General features: G+C 34.4%; 2 protein-coding genes across 4 annotated transcripts; both read left to right on the top strand.

Annotated features, from left to right (window-relative positions):
* Nucleotides 1-239: 239 nt before the first annotated feature.
* On the top strand, nucleotides 240-14,732 carry LOC133307634 (phosphoglucan, water dikinase, chloroplastic). Of its 3 annotated transcripts, none has more exons than XR_009751059.1 (19): nucleotides 240-628; nucleotides 820-1,447; nucleotides 1,702-1,788; nucleotides 1,884-2,015; nucleotides 2,616-2,741; nucleotides 2,833-3,011; nucleotides 3,746-3,830; nucleotides 4,651-4,818; nucleotides 4,919-4,971; nucleotides 5,769-5,977; nucleotides 6,077-6,195; nucleotides 6,653-6,723; nucleotides 6,897-7,014; nucleotides 10,341-10,427; nucleotides 10,506-10,592; nucleotides 10,685-10,761; nucleotides 10,916-11,043; nucleotides 11,992-12,103; nucleotides 13,362-13,499. XR_009751059.1 is itself a non-coding variant. In XM_061508178.1 (19 exons), exons 1-19 carry the CDS (start codon nucleotides 435-437, stop codon nucleotides 14,264-14,266), a joined length of 3,588 nt encoding a protein of 1,195 aa, XP_061364162.1. In that variant the 5' UTR covers nucleotides 240-434; the 3' UTR covers nucleotides 14,267-14,732. The 3 variants fall into 3 exon arrangements, 2 of the variants coding, with proteins under 2 accessions (XP_061364162.1, XP_061364163.1); XM_061508178.1 differs by having other exon boundaries at nucleotides 10,916-11,066; nucleotides 13,362-14,732; XM_061508179.1 differs by having other exon boundaries at nucleotides 240-495; nucleotides 10,916-11,066; nucleotides 13,362-14,731.
* Nucleotides 14,733-23,010: 8,278 nt separating this feature from the next.
* LOC133307654 (probable protein phosphatase 2C 33) lies at nucleotides 23,011-25,087 on the top strand. The gene is made up of 5 exons (XM_061508205.1): nucleotides 23,011-23,214; nucleotides 23,296-23,565; nucleotides 23,660-23,777; nucleotides 24,539-24,762; nucleotides 24,851-25,087. The coding sequence occupies exons 1-5, from the start codon at nucleotides 23,011-23,013 to the stop codon at nucleotides 25,085-25,087; spliced, it is 1,053 nt and encodes a 350-aa protein (XP_061364189.1).
* Nucleotides 25,088-25,215: the final 128 nt, after the last annotated feature.

Raw genomic sequence — 25,215 nt, 5'->3', positions numbered from 1 at the left:
AAGTGGATAATGAACAAGGGATAATACTAATAGTGAAAATGGTACGATTATCTTATTGATACCGGATTGGCGGTTTGATTTCTAGGTGAACCGAGCCGGGGAGGTCTAGTTGTAAAAACAGTTATGCAAGTGTAGCAGTGGAGGGGGAAATGACGTGCAAAAAAAAAAATATCAGAGAGGAGTAGCAGAAAAATCTTTGGTTGAGAGGAGTAGATTAGAATAGAATACATTTGTTGAGTTGAGCCGTTGAATTGTAATCCAGTAGCACTAGTACCCACCCACGTGTCTTGGGATTGGGATGGGAGAAGACAAAACAAATTAAGTTGCTTCTGCTGCTGCCTATACTCACTCACTCAGATACTCTCCCAGTCTCCCCTAAACCCCAATTCAATGAATCATTGAGTTAAGAGTGTTGAGTGCAAACCAAGTAGGGAATGGATTCTTCTGTGCGTGTATTGCACTGCCAATTGCAGATCACCCATCCTTCTCGGAACCGTAAGCAATTCAGATTCCACCTTCCCTCATCCTTCTCCATCCCTCGAATCCCTCTTCTTCTTCACCGTCACAATCACAATCACCGTCACCGTCTCCGTCTCCCTCCTGCACTTGTCTCCTCCACACAAACTAGGTCTACTCTCTCTCTCTCTCTCTCTCTCTCTCTCTTGTTCCTTCTTCTCTTGTAGCTTACTATTACACACACAACACAACACAACATTGTTATTGTTTTCCCCTTAATTCATGTTAATGCTATGATTGATAATAGACTAGGCTAGAACTCGTAACTCATTCGTAACTCATGAATGTCTTTGCTTTTCCCAGGGAAGAAGGAAAGAAAAAAAGCACGAAAGAGAAAGTCATGCTGCACGTTCGATTAGATCACCAAGTTGAGTTTGGTAATCATGTTGTCATTCTAGGATCAACCAAAGAATTGGGATCGTGGAAGAAACATGTTCCCTTGAAATGGACACCGGATGGATGGGTATGCGACTTGGAATTAAAAGGGGGCGACCACATTGAGTTTAAATTCGTGATAGTCAGCAACGACAAGAGTTTACTTTGGGAAACTGGGGAAAATAGAGTCTTCAACTTGCCCGACCAAGGTCATTTTGGGACTGTTGCTACATGGAACGCAACGCACGAGAATTTGGAGCTACTACCTTTGGATCATGCCCATGCCCATGCCAGGGATGAACAAGATCACAACAATTTCGGATATATTGAGTCTGATGAGGAGGCTAATGGTGCTCCTCCTCCTCTTTTGGAAGCAGAGGCAGAGGCAGAGCCAAGTCCTTTTGTTGGACAGTGGCAAGGTAAAGCTATTTCTTTCATGCGATCCAACGACCATCGGAGCCATGAAGCAGAAAGAAAATGGGACACTTCGGGTCTTGAAGGCTTGCCTCTCAACTTGGTTCAAGGTGATCAAAACGCAAGGAATTGGTGGAGAAAGGTACCGCAATTCATAATTTTCTGATTTATTCAACTGATACCAAAATTCTTATTATATAATATTGTTCGTATTTTATACCTTTATTTTCAATCTGTAAAGCTGTCTCCTGCAAACTCTCTTTCTAGTTTTCAGTTATTTCTTTCCTCTAGTGTTATCATTTTAAAAGTCAACTGCTGTAAAATGCCTGTTGTAAAAATCAATAGCTTTCCGTTTTAACCAACCTACTAACTTTTACTACAACTTTCACTTTGAAGCTTGAAATTGTACGTGATATTATAGCTGAAAGTCTGCAAGGGGAAGATCGATTGGAGGCTCTCATATACTCTTCTATCTATCTGAAGGTCTTGTTCTGTCTTGTCCTCTGTATTGACATTGATTCATCTATGCTCTTCTTATATCATCATCATCCGAGCCCTTCTTGCATCATCTTACGCAGTGGATAAACACGGGGCAGATAGCTTGTTTTGAAGATGGAGGTCACCACCGGCCCAATAGGCATGCTGAGATTTCAAGGCTTATATTTCGTGAATTAGAGCAACATACGAGTCGGAAGGATATATCACCCCAGGTGATTTTTTTATTTTTTGTAAACAATGATGTTGAAGGGTATCCTTTTTGGTTCTCTATCCCAGTCCTGATTGATTAATAGCTGTTAATGTGTTGCTGATATTTCACAAGACTGTATGAGGGTATTTCAGCCATTGGCTCTATATTACTTTCAGTAACCTTTTACACGTGTATATCTAGTGCCTGACTGAATTGAGCCACGGCTTCAACAAATTTTGTTCTCTCTTTTCTTTTCTCTTCTACCAATAACAATGAACTTTGATATGGGGATAGCTTGGTAGTTATTAAATTTTGGCCTCATTTCTGGTTGGTACTATATTGAAAATTGTACAGCTCAAATGCAGTCAATTTGTTTCATATCTACTTAATGTGTTCCTAGTCCTACCTTTTTAGCAGTCGTTATGACTTAGATGATGTGCTTAGGTATAGCTATGTACTTTTAAATGTCTGATCTTCATTCTATGTAAATTGTCTGAGAATTGGAAATTGCTCCAACAGTGTTGCTAATGTAATTGTTTTCATTTGCCACCTTTTATATCTTGCTGTCTAATAAAGTTTATGCCTTACTTGTTTCATTTACCATAAATTCATTGACATACAGGAAGTTCTAGTCATTCGTAAGATTCATCCATGTTTGCCATCTTTCAAAGCAGAATTCACTGCATCTGTTCCTCTGACTCGAATTAGAGATATTGCTCATCGAAATGACATCCCGCATGACCTCAAGGTTGTTTTCCCCCACGTACTTGAACTATGTAATCTCATTGTAGTTTAATGTTAATAATAGGTCAGCTATTTTATGTATTGTTTATTTCCAGTTACAAATTAAGCATACAATTCAAAACAAGCTTCACCGAAATGCTGGTCCTGAAGATTTGGTTGCTACAGAAGCTATGCTTGCTAAAATCACAAAGAACCCTGGAGAATATAGTGAAGCATTTGTGGAGCAGTTCAAGATATTTCATCGAGAACTCAAAGACTTCTTTAATGCTGGCAGGTTTGACCTGAATATCACAAACCTGACTCATATTAAATGTAGATTTGTTTTATGTTTCTTCCCCAGATCAAAATCTCTTATTATGATATGATATTTTAATTTTATTTAAACATTGTGTTGTTGTCATCTCTTGGAAACTTTCTTCATGATCACAGCCCCATCATTTGAATACACAATTAGGCTGTAAACTAATAATAGACTGATCATGAAACTTCATGCATTTGTTGACAAGAAAATCTGCATTTTGAAGTAATCATATGTTTCCATAAGTCAGAAAATCAACTGGTTGAGCACTAGGTACTTGTATCTCCTCCTTGGAGGTCTCATGTTCAATCCCATTGGAAGCAACTTGCTCAGACGGCTCCAATGAAAAGGGTAGCCCGGTGCATTCATCTCCATCTAGTGGAGTCTGGGGAGTGTCATATGCATGCAACCTTACCCATGTGTGGAGAGGCTGTTTCTAGGACTTTTACCTGTGGGCTGTGACCACTAAGGTCACAAGACAGCAACCTTATTGTTGCACCAAGGCTGGCCGACTCTTGTGAAGCCTCAAGTCGTGGGGAACAAAAAACAGCGAACCTCATTCTGTTATGTAACAATATTGGAATACACTTTTGAGTGAACACACTATACTAAACCTCAAGGGGATATTCAAATCCTTTTGATATCTAACTAATTGGTTGCTGGAAAATCATAATTTTGATGATTTCACTCATGACTTTGTCATGTTGCAGTCTTGCCGAACAGCTAGAATCAATTCGGGAATCCATGGATGAATATGCCATGTCAGCACTTAATTCATTCTTGGAGTGCAAAAAGGTGAATTTTCTTTTTCTGATTATCTTGCATTTTTATTTCTTGATTTGGTCTCAGTCTAAGGGTTTGACTCTGGAATGTTCTAATGATGGAATATGGATTTACGAGTTGAAATTATATGCAGAAGTAATCCGATCAGTCTGTTATGGTGCTTCAACTTTAAGATTGAATTTTATGTTTGAATTTTCTCTTTCAAAAGTCCTCTTAATCCATATCCTTGAGCTAATCATTGTCCTTCTGCTATTTTCATTGAGCTACATACAAACTAGTGTTGCGTTGAGGACCCTGGAGTGTTCTACATTCATTTTTTGTGCCATTTGTGGTAGAGTTCTACATTCATTTTAGCTGTTTCACTAGTCTGGTTCCAAATAGAATTTTGAAACGTGTCAGCTCGTGGTTTCTTGTGGACAGGGTCTTGTCTTGTCTTTTGTAACTGCAATGGGAGTGGAGGCTCTGTTGGTGGGGAGAACTGAGCCGTAATTAGAAAAACAAAATGTATCTTTGTGAATTAGCATCTAATTTTGGATGTAACATATTATCTTCTATGATGCATTACTCTCTCAACCATTTACTATCTCTCCCTTCTCTTTTTGTCCAAATACTTCTCCCAAAATTATAGATATGGCATAAGAATAACTTCTGAATAATTAATGCTCATCAGACTCAGAATGAAGGTGAAATATTGTGGTTGTCAAGCTGTTGCTTGGATAAGAAGTCTCTCTCCTTTCCTTTTTTTTTTTGGGAGGGAGGGGAATGAGTACTGTGGATTCTTTTAATTACAATAACGTCTATTGATAAGGGACAATGTTTTGTACTTCTCCAGAATATGGATGCTGCGGCAGAATCAACTACTGATGCAGAAGAAAAAGGAATTAGACTTTTATTTAAAACCATGGAATCGTTGAATGCTTTGAGAGAAATTATTGTAAAGGGCCTTGAAAGTGGCCTCAGGAATGATGCTCCAGATTCCGCAATAGCTATGCGTCAAAAGGTGACATTATTTTATTTAATTATTTAGCAAAAGCTTGAGTTTGATAGGTATTTACAGAATGCTGGAACATCTTTTCATTCTTGTTTTTTTGGAGGTACAGTGGCGCCTCTGTGAGATTGGACTTGAGGATTACTCATTTGTTCTTTTAAGCAGGTTCTTAGCACACCTTTTCCTACCTTACCCTTTGAACAATTGTCATATACTCAGATGTTGAATGACACTTGTGAAATATATGAAGGGCACGTGATTGTGCAAAAGGCATGGAGTACTTGTTAGCTACTGAGACAATACTAGATGCCATTAGAATATAATGCTTATTTACTCTAATTATATGCTGATAGATGTTTATTAGACCTTAAATTTATTTAAAGAACTATATCAACTATCTTGTACTTTAGAAGGGAAAGTGTTACGGATAAGAAGGATAATAAAGAGAATCAAAAGGGTTGGAAGATGTATTCCAGAAGAAATAAAAATCCGACTTAGTTAGTTATTAGTCAGTTAGTTCTTTGGGGTTGACATATTGTTTAAATAGGAAAGGTAAGTCTGTTTTAGGGGGTATCTGATGTATTAGTTTGTAATTGAATGAGATTCTCTCATTGTGAAGGGAAGTGTTCCCTTGAAAGTCATCTGTAGTTGAGCGAACATAATCAATAAAGATCTCTTCTTTCCTTTCTTCTCTCTATTCTTGATATCTGTAATTGTTATTCTGTTGTGAAACCATAATAAGAAGTATATGAAATTTCATGTCAAAATTAAATAATCGCAAATGATAGAAATGTAGTGAAATCAAGCTTCCTAGATTCTCCTGATAAGGATGTAGTATGATTGAACCTTGTAGAACTTGTTTGATGGAGATATAGAACTTTTCCAGCTGCACAATACTTGTAAATTGTAATTGCAACACCTTTCTCTTGGTAACGCATTGACTTCTGAAGTCATATGAATAGATTTCTCAATGTGCTTGACGTTATGGGAGGTGCTCGTTGGTTGGCTGCAAATGTGCAGTCCAAAAATGTAAACTCATGGAATGATCCCCTTGGGGCCCTTATTATTGGAGTCCACCAGCTGAAGTTATCAAGTTGGAAGCCTGAAGAATGTGATGCTATTGAAAATGAGCTCATTGCCTGGAGTAAAAGAGGCCTTTCTGAAAGGGAAGGTAGCTTTCTTCGGTCTTTGCTCAAATTGTTGTCCTGTTAAATCATTGTAGACAATGTTGACTTATTTTTCATTTAAAATCTACTCTTTTTTCTTCCAGGAAATGAAGATGGCAAGACGATTTGGACATTGAGACTGAAAGCCACCCTTGATAGATCAAAGAGGCTAACTGATGAATATACTGAAGAACTTCTTAAGATATTCCCTCAAAAAGTCCAGGTCAAAGAGTAATATTATTGTTCTGTTAAAGGCCTGATATTTGATTGCCCAATGCAAAAAATTACTGAACCCATAGCATATAAACTGAAGCAAAAGTACAACCAACACTAGGGAATACAAAAACTACAAAAAGTCCCTAGACTGAAAATATATTATTAAATAAATAAACAGTTTGATAGTCGTAATACCCCTAAATAATTGTGTTGTGTCCTACTCGGATCTTTGAAATTTTACACTCAGCCCTGTGATAAAAAATAAAGCAGAATATTGAGACAAAGTCATTCCAAACTTAATGAATCTTGATACTGTTGCATCCTTCGTTTCAAACCTAAAAATGTACAAACCTAAAAGTGAACGTGTTGTGATACTGGTACTGTTTGGTTTTTGAAGCCAGGTTCCTCTTCATGAATGCATATATATTTTGAAATAAACAAAGTTATCGCTTTCAATGTTGCAGATGCTAGGCAAAGCTCTAGGAATCCCGGAAAATAGTGTCAGGACATACACGGAAGCTGAGATTCGTGCTGGGTATGATAACGGATTATCCTTTGACACTTCATTAATAGAAAATTTACAGAAATCATAGTCTAATGTTTTCACTACTATCTGTGGTTTCTTGTCATATTTATCCCTAGACTGTGGATTTCATTACCATAAATATAACTAGTATATTAACTAACTTTTCTACTGTAAATTCTTAGTGTGATTTTTCAGGTTTCAAAACTATGTACTCTTCTTCTAAAGGCTGTTAGAAGCACACTTGATTCTCAAGGTTGGGATGTTCTTGTTCCAGGAGCTGTTATAGGAACATTGGTTCAGGTACTGAGTTTCAAGATTGCACCGATACGTTTTATTTTACAAAAAATGTGTATCGGACACCAACACGTTCCGACACGATTTTTTTAAAATCTAAATTTTATTTTATTTTATTTGTTTAACTAAATCAACATCAACATCAACAACACCTTTATCCCAAATTAATTGGGGTCGGTGGTAGATGAACCCACATAAAAGATACAAAACGGTTGAAAAAAAGTAAAAAAAGCAAAAAATAAATAAATAAATAAATAAAAATAAACAAATAGAAAATAAAAATAAAATAAAATAAAATAAAAATATATGTATATATAAATAAATAAAAGTAAAAAAAAGAAAGGGACCAGAAGAAGTGGGGGAAATGAAGGGGAGAAGGACTAAAAAGGGACCATCTGGAACATAGGAATAACAACGGGTCTAACCCTCCACCATACTTATAGCTTTTCTCCATTCCGTTCTAAGACATACTGTCCGCCAATCTATATCCCACTCCATTAAATCTTGTTTTACTACCTTCCCCCAAGTAAGCTTCGGCCTACCTCTGCCTCTTTTTGTGTTTAGCTCTTGGTAACAAACTTCTGTTCTTACAGGGGCATCCATGGGTCTTCTCATCACGTGCCCAAACCACCTCAATCTATGTTCTCTCATCTTCTCGGCTATCGGTACTACTCCGACCTTTCGTCGAATATCTTCATTTCTTATCTTATCCATCCTTGTGTAACCACACATCCACCTTAACATCCTCATCTCTGCTACTCCCATCTTATGCTCATGTTGCCTATGTGTTGGCCAGCATTCCGCTCCATATAGCATTGCCGGTCTTACTGCCGTTTTATAGAATTTTCCTTTTAACTTCAAGGGGATTTTGCGGTCACACAAAAATGCAGATGCACTGCGCCATTTCATCCACCCTGCTCTGATTCTGTGATTTACATCCTCATCAATCTCTCCACCGTTTAGTAAAATGGAGCCCAAGTATTTTTAACTAAATATGAAAAATTAATTTATAACTCAAATATTTTTTGTTATGGAATTTGATATGAAAAATTAAACAAGGCATGAAATTTATTTTTGCTTTATATTTATGTTATGGAATTTGAATATTTGATTAGTTATATGACTTATTATGAACTGCTATATGTATTAAATGTAAACTATATTATCAACATCAACATCAACATCAACAGCACATTTAACCCAAGCAATTATAATTGGGGTCGGTGGTAGATGAACCCAACGATAAATACGAGGAGATTAAAAAATAAAAAAATAAAATAAAATAAAAAAATAAAATTAAAATAAAAATAAAAAATTGGGGAAGGGGGAATAAGATAAAAGACAAGGAGGGGAAAGAAAGAGAGGGGGGATTAAAGAGGAAAAGAACTAAAAAGGGACCATCTGGAACATAGGAATAACAACGGGTTTAACCTTCCACCCTATTTATAGCTTTTCTCCTTTCCGTCCTAAGACACACCGTTCGTCAATCTATATCTCATATTAAGTTTTTTTAATATATTATATATATTTAAAATATTATTTAATATGAAAACGTGTCCTAGTACGTCAAAATTTTAGAATTAACGTGTCGGCATATCGTGTCGTGTCCCGTGTTGGTGTTGATGCAACATAGCTGAGATTCATTTAGAAATATCTCGTATAGTGTTATTACGATAGTTGCTCTGTGTGTGTGAGAGAGAGAGAGAGATCTTTAGAGAACTCTTATTATTGAATTACAGAAGTGAATAGGTGTCTTAAAAACACTACTTCAAGTTGGATCATAAATGATAATAATGCTTAATTTGTTGCAAATCTCATTATGCAGCAATGATACATTTCTTACCTTTCCACAATACCAAATTTCCTTCAAAAAAACCTATCTACTGACCATGATCACTATATAGAATGCCACTGGTGTCCTTTAAGATATTCTTACAACAAATTGCTTCAGTGCGGCCACTAAAAGAAAAGTTAATATTAGGGAATGTCAAGGGTATATAATCCAGCTTGCCAACTAATCTCCAGTTACAGCTATGATTTTTAATTAACTCTCCATCTGCTACAAGTTTCATATTGGGTGTCATATGGAAATTACATAGTCATTCTGGTGCTAAAAAGCTCCCACTCTGTGCAGGATCCACAGAAGGGGCTATAGTAGGCAGTCTTACCTAGCATTTGCAAGTGACTGATTACATGAATTGAACCTGTGGCCTCCGAGTCACATGTTGACAACACCAACTGTTGGGACAAAGCTCCCTTCAAAGAAAATATAGGGTGCCAACAATAAATCTAGAGCGTAATTTCTCTTAAAATCAACCGATTCCTTTGTTTGAAATTTGATGTGCAAGAAGGATTTTAAAGCAATGAAGGTTTCATTGTCACTGCTAGCGATCATTACATTAGCCACATAGGCACATACTCTACAACAAGTAAGGTACACCCCATAGAAGGCTGCTTATAGAGTATGGAACGGTCATAAACATTGTATTAACCAATTACGACCACTTCATTAAGCATTCCAAAGCAGGCTTGGGAGATTGTTTTAAAAAATACCTAGATTTTTGAAAGTCGACAGCCCTTCCTTACTCCCCAAGCAACAAGCCCATTGGTTGTTTCATGTAGACCTCTTCCATCGAATCTCCATGGAGAAATATATTCTTGAAACTGATGAAGTGGCCAATGTTGAGAAGCAAAAAGGAAGATATGTTGACGAATTGAACTTTGGCAACTAGAAAAAATGTTTCAACAGTCAACACATAGTCTAGCTTTCAATTTTGTAATTGACCCATATTTATTTTGACCGGAAAGACCCACTTGCAGCGGCATAGTCTAGCTTTCAATTTTGTAATTGACCCATATTTATTTTGACCGGAAAGACCCACTTGCAGCCTACATTTTTGTGTTAAAAGGAACCAAATGCCAGGTTCCATTTCTCTCCAGAGCCACCATTTCCATCCGCACACCCTCTCACCACCCATCATGGCCCAGAGCCTCTGAAAATTTACACGTGGCAATCAATAGAGTCTGCGGAATTAGTAAAATTACTGCTTCTGTAGACTCAGTAAATTACTAATAGAAAGGAGACAAGTGTTGTAAGACACAAAATAACAAGACATATGAGTACAAGTCTCAAAATTCTTTATTATCAATAATCAAACAAAAATCCTCATTTTGTGGAAAGAGGGGTCTCTCTGGCCCTCCACACCAGCAAAACCTGAGAATAAATAATAATGATATAGATAATAAACTTGGGCTCACTCTACTCCCCCCTCCCCTTCCTGCCTCTCGGAGGTTTACTATGACTAACTTGAATTTGGGTTTCTTTGACCTAGGTTGAAAAAATTGTTCCTGGATCGCTACCATCACCAGTGGAAGGACCCATTATCCTTATTGTTAACAGAGCTGATGGTGATGAAGAGGTACATTTGTACACTTTTTTTTAGACTATACAGAAGTATTAAATATATTAATATTTATAAGGTTGATTACGCTTACAGGTAACAGCTGCTGGGAAGAACATAGTGGGAGTTATACTTCAGCAAGAGCTGCCTCACTTATCTCACCTGGGTGTTAGGGCCCGACAGGCAAGTCTTCTTTCTAAATATCCAATTAATGATTTTGAAGTTTGAACTTACATGTATGTCAATGACATTCATACAGCTATTGTTTATTACAGGAAAAGGTTGTCTTTGTCACTTGTGAAGATGATGAAATAGTTGCTGATATAAAAAGGCTTGTTGGGTCACGTGTGAGGTTATTTAGTCAAGACAATTTTCCCATCAATGATTATTTATTTTGAAAACTGAATCAGTTTTTTTTTTTTTTTTTTTCAAATTATTTTGATAATATTGTGAACAGATCCAATGTTTTTCATTTTCTCCTTTTCTACTTTCATTTAAACTTTCAGGTTGGAAGCATCCACTGCCGGTGTTAATTTGACGTTGTCCTCTTCAGTTGACCCTGATGGCAATTCTTCCGTTAAAAGTGCTTCTGATGACAGTTTCTCTGGAGTTGAGGTTCCTTCTTTCTCTGCTGGTAGAATTTCCAATTTCAATCAGGTAGAAAATGATAAAATTATTCATTCTGATTTTTTTTATTTTTTTTTATTTTTTTGGCTGAGTTGACATTGTTTTGCATTTAGAAATAAACTTCCAGCTTGGTGAAAGTGGTGAGATTTAGAGTTGAAAAGTTGGACTAGCATTTTAATGATGTTGGTGATGGGTTCTGCATGGTAGAGATTAAAACCTTTTGTTAGAGAGATGAGAAGAAAACATTTCTTAAGAGAATTTAAGGGAGAATGGTAATGTAATTCAACAAGACGACTCTGAGTAATATTGATATGTATGATAACACTTCGGGTGCACTACGAGTAACTACTTACTAAATCCCATAGCAATTTCCTAATACTAATTATTTTATTAAATCCTTTACACCTTTCTTCATATTTCACTTAACAGTTTTAGTTTAGAGGAACATGGTAACGAAGCATGCACAACTAATTAGTCTAGAGGTCAATCCCTACTGGATTCATTATCATAAAAAGGCAGCCTGGTGCTATATAGCTCCTGCTACGCACAAGGTCCAAACTGTGACTTCTGGGTCACATGGCAACAACACCTACCATTGTGCCCAGATTCCCCTTCATGTGAGGGAGCCTGTTGAGAGACAGCTGACAATTCTAATCTTTCACCCAATAACCTAATCTTTTAGGTTGAGTTGTTTTTTAAAACTGCACATGTAGGTAGGTAACCTTAGTTAGTAGTCCTATTGGGCCGAATTTGTATGGGTAGTACTACACTAGTAATTGACTTAATTATTAGTATAAATAGGTGTTAATGCTTATATTATAACATACATCATATGAATCTAATCTCATTTTATTCAGAGTAATGATTTTCATATGGCGAGCATTTATTCAATTATCATTTATTTATTTCTCTGCAATAAGGACCTCAAATTAATAATTATTCTATTCATATCAAGGGTGCTTCTTCCGGAGGAATTATCTTGCTTCCTGATGCAGAGACACAGACTTCCGGTGCAAAGGCTGCTGCATGTGGTCGCTTGTCATCATTGTCTACAGCTTCTGATAAAGGTAAGATTCAATAAAAGCAACATTGTAGTTGTGTTGCATAACTATGTCGGACCATCAATATTGCAGTGAGTAACCTCAACTCCAGTAGTGCCATTATTTACTTTCCAATGATATATTTATCTATGGAAATTTACAATGTACTATTTAAAACATTCTTCTTCTTTTTTTTTGGGGGGGGGGGGGTTGTGACTGAGAGGTCACGGGTTTGAATCCAGAAAACTACTTCTTTGCAATTATTTGCAAGGGTAAAGCTGCATACAAGAATTGCACTCACCTCACACTCGCTAGTCGGGTTTAATTGGGGAGTGGTTTCTTTTTGCGAGCTAAAAGATTTTTTTTTTATTTTTTGTTTGGGTTTTTGTTTGGAAACTATAGCATATTCTATGAGTATGTCTTGTGGTCCAATGCTTTACTTTATTTTCCTCTCAATGAATTCTTCTTTTATCCTCAAAATAACCAGTTATATACTTTATAAAAGAAAGGTTAATATTGTTGTCCCGTCATTGGGGGGGAACACAGATGTATTGGCATGATGTGCAGGGCTCTGCATGAAGACATTCATATGTGGTAGACTCAAATGCCCATCAAAGAGCCACTTAACCTAAAAACATAAGTTGTTATACATGGGCCCAATAATGGTTTTTGTAACTGTTTTAGTCACATCAAAGGCCACTGGACGTTTCCTTCATAAAAAATGGACAGGTTTTAGTTTCAAAAATTCACTTTATTTAGTGTCCTTCTGGATTATGTGCCACCCTCACTTTCCTCCTCTTGATAAAATTCTTTGATCACTAAAAAATTTGGTCCACCCATGCCACGTCTTATATGCATGCTGTTACATTGAGATTATTTTGAGGTATGTATGTTTAAACTCGTTATCTTAAAACTCATATAATTAAAGATTATTTGTGCTCTCACTCACTCAATATATCAGCTGCAATTCTCTGCAAATTTCATGTTTCTGAATTTTTCTCTCCCTTTTCATAGAGCTTTGCTATATGTATTTTCTTGTATTCAAATAGACTGAAGTGCTAACTTAAACCATAGTATTTTGTCTTATGATCTTGTCAATTAAATGAGATCTTGAAAGATGATCAATTAAATGGTTAAGATAAATTTTGGAAGATGCTTGTACAATTTTATTTGTTAGTGATCAGAGTCATAGACTGATTGGTGATATCTAGGATGCACATTATAATAATTAACAATTATGTATTTTTGCAAATCACATTTCTAAAATCTGATTTTTGAATGACAGTTTACAGTGATCAGGGAGTACCTGCTTCTTTTCGAGTTCCTTCTGGGGCAGTTTTACCATTTGGATCCATGGAATTGGAGCTAGAGAAGAGCAATTCCACTGAAACATTCAGGTCCATACTCGAAAAGATAGAAACAGCAACACTGGAGGGTGGTGAACTTGATGTTCTATGCCATCAACTCCAGCAATTGATTTCTTCCTTGATGCCATCAGAAGATCTCATTGAAAGGATTGGGAGAATATTTCCAAGCAATGCACGTTTAATTGTTCGATCCAGTGCCAACGTTGAGGACTTGGCTGGAATGTCAGCGGCAGGACTTTATGAATCAATACCCAACGTTAGTCCTTCCAATCCAACAGTTTTTGGAAAGGCAGTTAGCCAAGTATGGGCTTCACTGTACACACGGAGGGCAGTTATGAGCCGTCGTGCTGCTGGTGTGCCTCAGAAGGAAGCTTCAATGGCAATTCTGATCCAAGAAATGCTTTCACCAGATTTATCATTTGTACTACATACTGTCAGCCCAACAAACCAGGATAATAATTATGTGGAAGCTGAGATTGCTTCTGGCCTTGGTGAAACTTTGGCTTCTGGAACCCGGGGTACACCATGGCGTATATCATCTGGGAAATTTGATGGGTTAGTGCAAACGCTGGCTTTTGCAAACTTCAGCGAGGAATTGCTGGTACGTGGTGCAGGGCCTGCCGATGGGGAGGTTCTCCGTTTGACTGTGGATTACAGCAAGAAACCATTGACAGTTGACCCGGTTTTCCGTCGACAACTTGGTCAACGCCTTTGTGCAGTTGGGTTTTTCCTCGAGAGAAAGTTTGGTTGCCCTCAAGATGTGGAAGGATGTCTTATTGGAAAAGACATCTTTATTGTCCAGACACGACCCCAACCCCTGTAGAAATCTTTTGTCTGTAATTATTAGTGTTTGTTGACACGGTGGCCTCTTGAAATGGTTACGGCACATGGGATTGGGATATATATATACACAAACATTAGCCTTTAATCTGGATATTTTACGTGGATGTGTGAACCAGTTACTGCACCCTTAGTTGATGGGAATTTCTTAGATTAGACACCTAATAGAGGAAGACATACTTCTATATGGCACCAACTAAGCTGTCTTGTATGCAGGTGATGGAAGTGGAATGAAGTTATTCTGAAGGAAGTTAGTCGTATGCCTGTGGTTTTAATTACTCCTTTTATATGAGATCACACGTCACAGTTGGCCTGTGTACTGTATCGTATATTGATGTAATATATTTTTGTTCAGAGAACTTAAAAGAATGTTGAGATATAACATATGTGATTTGCAAATGCAACAATGGGAAGCCAGCTATTGGTGTTTGAGAAGTGAAACACATCAGAAAGATAGCTGATGTCCAACACTATTGAGATTTGAGAGAGCTAGCAATTAATTTTGCTTTTCTGTTTTTATTTTTATTTGCCTTCTAAGTTTATTTGTTTATTCTTTAAAAGTAAACTATTATTTTGGCCTTCAACATTTTTAGAACATCGATTTAGTACTAGAAAGAATATTATTTTGACATCATATTAGTTAAAAATTACCAAGATCGAAAAAAAATAAAAAGTGGTACTAATATTGACTGATTATAATATTGACATCCTTTTTGTTTAGAAAATTATAAATATATATCTTCCTTAGGATGTAAATAGGTCAAGTTACTTATTGAGAGCTTATGAGCTCATGACGTTAGACTTAACAAGCATGCTTACTAAATAAGTTAGGTCAAGACTTTTGTTATTTAGTTAATAAAGTCAAATTTTTAAAAACTATCTGTCATTTTAAAGGATATAAGCTTATATCATTTTAGATCCTAACCGTTGATTTTCGTCCATCAACGGTTATAATTTATTGGATTAAAATTATAATTAATTAATAAAAAATTTGGCTCATTAAGTTTGACCCAATAGATTATAACCGTTGATGAACAGAAATCAACTGTTAGGATCTAAAATGATATAAGCTTATATCCTTTAAAAGGATAAATATTTTTCTCTTTTTAATTATTATTGTTAATTTTTTAATAGATATTGTTATATATATGAGATAAGATCATTTGGCACAGGTGTCAAACTAAAAAGTTTGATATTAATTACTAATTAATTAGTAAGTGTGATCCGATAAATTATAATTATCAGATTCGCGAAAATTAACTGCTAAGATTTGGTGTCAAATTTTTTAATTTGATATCAGTGTCAAAGGATCTGCCTATATATATATATGTGTGTGTATATATATATATATAGGGATAGGTTATTTTACCTACTATTTTTTCTGCCTACCTTTGCCTACCATCCTAAAACACCATTAGATCAGAATCTTAATTAACATTTATCTTTGTCTCTCTTCTTGAGATTCTGATCTAACAATATTTTAGGGTGGTAGGCAAAGGTAGGCAAAAAAAAATAGTAGGTAAAATAATCTATCCCTATATATATATATATATATATATATATATATATATATATATATATATGGAAAAATATTTCTACAGCCACTTTAGATAAGGTTATCTACAGATACCCCTTTCTAACTAAGTACGATCGGTCGTACTTAGTTATAACAATAAAGCTGCTCTCTTTTTCTCTCTCCTCAGACACTGAGAAAATGCACTTTTAATGTATGATCGGTCGTACTTAGTTAAAAAAGGATAGTTGTAGACAACCTTATCTAAAGTGGCTGCAGAAATATTTTCCCCATATATATATATATACATGGGAAAAATATTTCTCAAACAGCTTGAGATAAGTTTATCTCTGGCTATCTCAAAATTACATCGTTTTATTTATTTATTTCTTTATATTAATTTATTCACCTTTGAATGGTTATGATTCCTTTTTTCTCTCTCTTCCTTTATCACCATTGATCCATTTTTGTACGGTTATGATTTAGTAGCCGGAGATAAGATTATCTCAAGCAGCTTGAGAAACAATAAGTCATACATATATATATATATATATATATATATATATGGGAAAAACATTTCTCAAGCTGCTTGAGATAAGCTTATCTCCGGCCACACTAAAACTACGTCATTTTATTTATTTATTTTCTTATATTAATTGATTCACCTTTGAATGGTTATGATTCCCTTTTTCTCTCTCCTCCTTTATCACCATTAATCATAATAATCAATTATGATTAATTGATTGATGATTTATGCATTAATGTTTGATTGGTAATGTTTGATTAGTAATTTGATTAGATATAATGAGTCAGCCTTGAGTTAGCAAATAAGTTAGTTAGTTATATTCTAAGAAATTAAGAATAAAAAGAAAATAGTGTATGAAGCCAATATCTGAGCCAGATACATCAGTGAGAAATAAGGAAATAATTGCACGAGACCCATATCTGAGCCCAAAACTTTAATTATAAATAGAGGCCTAACCTAACCAAACCAATTCACTCTGAATCCTCAAGAATTCCCCGCTACTCTTTTTCTCCTTTACTCTCTCTCTCCTCACTTCAAATTTTTATTTTTTATTATTATCTTTTTTTGGTTACCAACCGCTTCTCTTCCCCAAATTGTAGAAGTCACCAAACAAGGAGACCAGGTAATCCTAATCCCTAGAGAGTCATAGGTATATCAAATGTGATATGATGATTGAGTGTGATTGTAAATAATTAAATAGTGGGAGGATAGCTTTGGGATGGTACCTCCCAAGGTGATGAACACAACTTTTGGGCTTTATGCCTCCGATGTGAAACTGATGTGAAAAAAATTATATCCGTTCTTCCCAAAGTGGTGTCTGGTAGGGTTCCCCGGGATACTAGTAGCAACTTTGGGAAGAGGTGTCCACACTAGGAAGATGTGAATTGATTATGGTCAATGTGATTTGTTTGTGACTGGCAGGGTTTCCCGGGTCACAGGGTAGACTGGCAGGGTTCCCCGGGTCTACCATGGTTCTCTTCCCACTAAGTACAATGAACTTAAACATGATTAATAATGAAAATGTTATTTGATTTGATTATGATGAATGTTATTGAATTGTGAGTATTACCATTTATGAAATATTATGATTATGATTAATATTATGTGAATGTTATTAATGTTATTGGTACAAGGGATCGGGCTAGCAGTGGGCAGTGAGGATAACTATTCAGAGATTTTTGCTAATCCCAAATTTTATGTATAAGACATATCTCTGATTTTATTGTAATATTTATTAATGTAATAAAGAGTCTTGCACTTGTCCCTGTACAGGTGCGGCGGTAACATTTCTCCAAATTAGTTTTAGATTAGCTTCCGCAATAGATACAAGATCTTAATAAATTATTAAATATTATTTTTATTTTATTTTATTGAAAATTTCTCTATTATAGGAATATTTTATTGTTGTTAAAATTGTTAGAAATTTGGGGGAGTTACTTTGGCGGAAATCAACGGTTAAGATGTGGTAGTAACATTGGTAGTAACATTATTTGGTTGTCACAATATCTTATCCCATGAAACATAAGATAAATATAATCCAAAAATACTTTAAATTTTTTTATACGATGGAAAAAATTCTCCGCATGTGTTGAGAGCAATATTTCCTTGTTTGACTTTTACTACTTATATATTGAAAGAGAAAAATGACTTTCCCTTTTAAGAAGGGGTAGTCAATCTTGAAAAGTCAAACAAAATTTTAAATAAGAACATCAATTTTAGTTAAAAAAAATCATCTTGAAATATGTTTTAGCATTATGTTTTTTTTTTTTGGTAGGTTATGTTTTTGGGAAAAATATTTGTCCTTTGAAATGATGATCATTTTAGTTAAAATTAGTGTTTTTATTTAAAATTTAAATTAAAAAAAAACTTCTCACTTTTTCCCCATAATTTCTATTATATATCTCTTTTTATCACTTAAAATGATATAATTCTATGTACTTTCAATTGATAAATAACAATCTCTTTGTTTTTACCCAAAAAAAAATTCTAAAAAATATTTTTTTTTTTTCAAATCCATATTATAACTATCACATTATTTTCCAAAAACAATCAGGGAAAGCCTATACTTATCTAATTGTTGAACCTTTTATTCACCCACAAACAAACAGCAGTAAAATATTCAAAACTTTGACCCATGAACTTATCTTAGCCACCAAACTCGAATACCAAGAAAAACTTTGTACCAATAAAACAAAGAAACACTTGAGACCGTGCTTGAATGTTATTTGCGGAACTTCCTTGTGATTCACTCAATGATGTTGATAGAAACAAGTTAAGTCAGTGTCAATCATAGGCTCAAATTAAGATGAGTTAATTAATGTAGTTCAAAATGGAAAACATACACACACACACACAAAAATGTGAAGAAAACAAATGAAAGGTCGAAAAAGAACAAAAGGTCAGGTAAAGATGTTAAAAAACTACATATGATCGATGCCTTGGTACACAAGTGATGCAAGTTAAGAGGAGCCCACTTGGGAATATAATGATAATTATTTGGGACCTTGTAGAGGATTAAAAGTTGGTTTTATAATTAACTCAATGCTAATCCTACGTAGTGGCCTAGTAATCAGCAAAAGCAAGTTGAGTTGCACAGCTTAACCAACTAAGTGCTAACCACTCTAATACCCATTGCATTATGATTATGTATATATACTCTTTCTCTCACATATATACCAAACTTGAATTGACGATATAATTCCGTTTTCCTCACGTAAATCATTATAACTTGCTCATAAAGACAATCAGTAACCCCAATATATATATCTTTATTTTTGTGTACTATCTCTTTGATTTGAGTTGTTTGTTATATATGTAAGCAAGAGAAGCAGGAGAAGAGAGATCACTGACAGCCCAAATGAAGAAGACAAGGAAACCCTCTTCTGGATTTCTGGTTTTACCAAGTCCAAAGCCTAACATAGCTGCAGCCATACACCGCTTCTTCACGGCCATCAAAACTTTTTCTCAGTCATTTTGTGAGTAGATTAATCTCTCTTACTTTATGCTAATTTTTGTTTTCACACACGCACATGAAACTCTATTTCATCCAATAATAAATATATTATCATTTGAATAATAGTAATTAAGTCAATTACTTTCACTTTTTAGATTTAAACTTGATTCAAATATATATTATATTGGTAGATAAAACATAATTATTAATTTTTAGTTAAAAACTTTTAAGTTAAACAAATCTTTCGATATACATTTTTGGATAAGGTTATATTTACAAACTTTTTGTTTACAAATTATACTATGTCTGACTGGTTATACTTCGATCAAGAGTGTATGACCGGTCATATTTAGTGTAATTTGTAAAAAAAATTTATAAATAGATCTCTCTCCTACATTTTTTACTATAATTGGAATTAACCTTTTTATTTTGTTTCTTGCATAACATGTGAGATAAGCTAACTGTCAAATTAAGTTTATGGATATATCCACCAAATTTTTTTTACAAGAAAAAATAGATCAGTGGGAGGAAGGGAAAATATCTTCAGTACTTTTATAGTACTAAAGATTGGATACATCTTTTTATTAATTTTGAAAAGAAACAATACAATTAACTTTTATCATTTTATACACCATTTTATGATTATAATCACTTCAGTTCTATTTATTTATTTTTTAGTAAAAGAATACCTAGTTTTATAGTACCAAATATAGGGGGCAGGTTATATTTATAAATTTTTTATTTACAAATTATATTAAATACGACCGGTCATACTTTAATAATGCAGTGTACGACTGGTCGTACTTAGTGTAATTTGCAAAAAAAAATTGTAAACGGATCTTATCCCCCAAATATATGCTGGAAGGAAGAGATAATGAGGGGCCCACGTTGAAGGCGGGATCCATCAAAATGGGTCCTACCCGCCCATTACATATATTTTTGGCACGCTCCAATCTAGCTAAAATTCATACATTTAGTTTTTTCTTAAATTTAAAATCAAAACTAAGCGAATAAGGAAATCGGAATATATAAGTATTTTTACTTGATTCATGTTACAAAATCATAGAAAACCTTACCGAATTCGATTAGAAATTGTCGAAATTTAAGGATGGTGTTGGATGAATTAAAATATAGAAGACTACTCCTCGATCTATTTAACAGTAACAAATAATGTAAAATCATTCTGATAAAAATTATAATTAAAATTTTGTGGTAATTGAATACTTTTCTTTTTTACTTTGTTGATATTCACGTGCCTTGCTGAAAGGAGAATTTTTCCTCTTTCTTGTCCCTTCCCCGCCATAAAAAAAAAAAAAAAAGAGTTAGTTTGGGGGGAGAGGGGATTAATAGTTACTATTCCATGAAATAATAACAGTTTCTTTTATCTCTACAAAATTTTAGCATACTAAGTTGAAAACTACAACTGTCTCTCTTTGAATTGCTTTTGATGATTTATTTTAAATAAATAAAAAATATTAATCATATTTGTAGTCCTTTTAAATTTTTCTATGGTTTCATGTTTCTCCGGTAAATAGAGATAACTTATCTTTCATGACTTGAAAACATTTTTATTTTCAAATTAGAGAAAGATATTTTTATAATTTTAATTTATTTTTTGACTATATTAATCTTTATCATTATTATTTTTTCTCTCAGTCTCAAAACAACATCGTTTTAGAACAACATAAAACAACTTTGCACTAGAAAAACTTTTCACACGGAGTTAGAGGCATGCTAAATTTAATAGTGTAGCGGAGATGGAAATTCATAACACTTGAGTTTTTAAGACGATGAAAGATTCCGAGTAAATGTATTTAAGAAATAATTTAAATTATATATATTGAAATAAAAATGAGAAAAAAAACTTATTTAATTAAGGTAATTTGATTATAGGAGGAGAAGACTACATAAATTTCAATCGAAGAGTGAAATTACTCATTGAATCATATATCAACAATTTATTTAAAAATAAATAAATTTCTTTTTTGTAAGCTGGCAAGACAGAAGTTACATTCTTAAATTGGCTATATTACATTACATGAGCAAATCCACTCTTTTAATGTGTTGAATTATGTTCTATGAATTTCAGTTTACAAAAAGAGTATTGAGGAGAAGAAAGCAGAGATGGAGATTGGGTATCCAACAGATGTGAAACATGTGGCACATGTAGGACTTGATGGGTCAATCACCACAAATAATAATGAATTACTGTCTTACTCTTCAATTCCATTCCATTCTTCCTCCAATTTTACTTAAAAACAATTGTGGGAATGTTAATTATTGGCTTTCCAATTTTTTGCTTGTAATTGTAGATTATTGATTGATATGTTTTCGGAGTTCACGTATGAGTGCGCTAACTGAAATTCAATATTTGCAATCTCTCAGTTCTTTGAGATTATAACTTTTCCTGGAATTTTAACATTGTAATTAAGTGGGTTTTCTGCCAATTAATTATTTTATCGTTATCAATCGAAATAGAAGAAAACAAAATGGGATCGACATGTTTTTTAGATTTTGGATCAAACGGCCACCAATACCTCGCAAGTCATAAACGACTTATTATGTTTTTGTGTTGAATGATATTAATTCCTAGTCTCAGAATCAATTCGATGGGGAATATCAATATCCTCATTTGCTGAACGAAGTAACGGTGTATTTTTTATTTTTATATTTTTCTTTTGCATATGTAGAGGTAATCTTTTTTATGTAGGTAACGGTTGACATATTAATATACGGCATACTTAGAACAAGGGTTTTTATTTGCATTTTCAATTCGTTCTCATATGCAGGCATAGCAACAAGTGGCAACAAAGTTATTTTTTGGTCTCTTTCATCCCAAACATGAGAATGTCCACATCCTCATGTTTCTTTGGCAACCTTCTATTGGATAGTGGTGGCTGAATCTCATGTACATTAATCTCGGAGGCCACAAAAGTTGTGGAAAATCTGAAAAGATATTTATATATGGTGTAAATGAATGGGGATGAGCTAACTAGTATTCCTCCAATGGTGGGGATATATAAGGGATGGTCCATTTAATGTTGAACACTTGCCATGTTAGCACCAAAGCAAAGCGAAACCTCGAATCTCTCTGACACATTGCTATTTTAAATAGTTAAATTAATTATCTAATTGAGTTTTCAAAAACAAAATAATAATAATTAATTATCTAATTGAGTGCTCGTTAATATAAAGATTTAATGTATTTTTAAGTTAGAGATAATTATCTCAAGTAAATTTATTTTTCCTCTTCTCCTATTCCAACTCACTTCCTTATATTTATAATCTTCAACATGTAAATACAATATAAATTACCTTTGGATATATGTGAACCTGTAATCTGATTTGATTAATAATCTAATATTATAGTTAATATATAGATTTATTATTGATTAAAATATATTTGAAGGATGATCAGATTAATACCGATAAGTTATCAAATAATTATGAAAGATGGGTTGCTGCTGTTCTGTAAAGTGAAGCTGATTCCACGTGTCCGATAAAATTAATATTGGTTATGATAATCCATTTGATTTGTTTAAAGATTATAAGTTTGTACGTGCATGCATACATACTATTACTACATGGGGGAATGTGAATGGCATCGAAGATGAGCGGTGAGGGTAGAATTGGTGTGCCTGTGCCAGTTATTAGCTATTTGTGGAGACATGATTGGATTTGAATTGAATTGAATTGGGCATTGTTATTGTTATTGTTATTGTTGGTGGGGATATGATGGGATCGTGCCTCTCCGCTTCTCCTTCTTCTGATCCTTCTTCTTCTTCTTCTTCTTCTCAATTATCATATGATTATAGTATGGAAATGCGGTTGCACAGAGTTCCTGGCAGACTCTTCTTGAATGGTTCATCTCAGGTTGCATCCTTGTTCTGTAAGCAAGGCAGAAAAGGGATCAACCAGGATGCTGTCCTTCTTTGGGAGGTTCTCTCAAATTTAAATCCTTTTTTTTATTTAATTTCTTTGGGATGATATCATTTTCATTTTGCTTACCTACTTTCCCAGAACTTTTGTTCAAAGGAGGATACCATTTTTTGTGGTGTTTTTGATGGGCATGGACCTTATGGCCATATGGTTGCAAAGAAAGTCAGGGATTCTTTACCTTTAAAGCTTATTGCTCAATTGGATTTGCATCCTAACAACAAAGATCCTACTACTGCCACACTCACAGAATCCTTTCTGAAGGCTTGTAAGCTTATAGACAAAGAACTCAAACTCCACCATCTTATTCATTGCTATTGCAGTGGGACTACAGCAGTTACCTTGGTCAAGCAGGTACCCTACCCACCCACATTACTTACTCTTCTTCACTCTCCCTTTTTTTTTTTTTTTGTTTAACACTTCAATTTTATTCCTTATCATCTTTCAGGGGCACGACCTTGTTATTGCAAATGTCGGGGACTCCAGAGCTGTATTGGGTACCCGAGATCATGAAGATTCCCTTATTCCTGTTCAGTTGACCACCGACCTTAAACCAAATCTTCCAAGTATCTCTCTCTCTTTCTCTCTGCATCAACCAATAACTACTGTTAAATTTGGATAGCGGCCTGTTAAAAAAAACATATTGTGATATTACTTGAGTATGTACTTCTACACTAGTATGCAACCATTAAAACCAATTTAGGTAATATGAAGTTCTATAAAACTTGTTGTAGTTAGGTACTTTGATGATGTAAAGAAACAATTCAACCGAAAGCTTAAACTATTACGTGAGGTTACATTAATGATTTTATACTTCTTTAACACTTCCTTCACACAAAAGTCCCCTGGACTTAAAGAGTGGATAATGCACAGGTCCATCTACCTGCGCTAAAAAAACTGCACAAGACAAAATTAATTATTAATTAAATTGGGGACGGTGAGGATCGAACACGTGATACCGAAACTCTGGTACCATATAAAGAATCAATTCAACTTAAAAACTTTAAGTTGTCAGGTTACATTGATAATTTTATACTTATCTGACATTTTCAACTTCAAGTATGGTCCAACCCTAGTTGTGCCTTGTTTTGGGTTTTATTTAGTACTTGTTGGTAATTCAAGAGTGAGTAATTAACGCCAAATAATGGACTAATTAAGTAACATTTCTTGTATTTCTTTTTCACTTGTTTTTCTTTCCCCTTCCCTTTTAGAAGTTGAACGGTATCTTCATTATATGACATAATAAACGCTGTGACTTGAAATTTGTTTGCATTAATGAGATAGATGAAAGTGGTAAATGGAGGATAATAATTATAATTTGAGGCAGGGGAAGCAGAGAGGATAAGGCTTTGTAAAGGAAGGGTGTTTGCCCTTGAGAATGAACCTCAGGTTGCTCGAGTTTGGCTGCCAAACGTTGATTCCCCAGGGCTTGCTATGGCAAGGACATTTGGAGATTTTTGCCTGAAGGAATTTGGAGTGATTTCTGTTCCCGATGTCTCATATCACCGCCTCACTGAAAAGGATGAATTTGTTGTATTAGCAACAGATGGGGTAAGGCAAGTTTTGTTTCTCACAAGTATAATGATTATTAAACATAATATTTGAACTGTGTTCAACTGTCATTGGTCCTTCTAAGCAGGTTTGGGATGTTTTATCAAACAAAGAAGTTGTGGGCATAGTGGCATCTGTTCCACGGTCTTCTGCAGCTCGAATACTGGTTGAGTCAGCTGTTCAAGCATGGATGACCAAGCTTCCCACTTCTAAGGTTGATGATTGCTCAGTAGTTTGCCTCTTCTTTGATTCTAATTCAGACTTTAAATCACAACGTAAAAATTTGATGATTGGAGGAGTGAAACCTGAACAAAAGCAGCAATAGCATATCTTATATAACATGTCTTTTCCCAAGCCTCGCTGATTTTATTAAAGAAGGCTGGGAGAAGTAGGCTGCATCTTTCATTTGATGATTATTTTGGTTTATTTTTCTGCCAATATTCTTTTCGTTAT

This window comes from Gastrolobium bilobum, unplaced genomic scaffold (genome assembly GCF_033153095.1).
Source record: "Gastrolobium bilobum isolate Gb01-03AN ecotype WA unplaced genomic scaffold, APGP_CSIRO_Gbil_v1 utg11686, whole genome shotgun sequence".
Lineage (NCBI taxonomy): Eukaryota > Viridiplantae > Streptophyta > Magnoliopsida > Fabales > Fabaceae > Gastrolobium > Gastrolobium bilobum.
The sequence above is the reverse complement of the archived record's forward strand: the minus strand, read 5'-3'. Positions and strand labels throughout refer to the sequence as shown.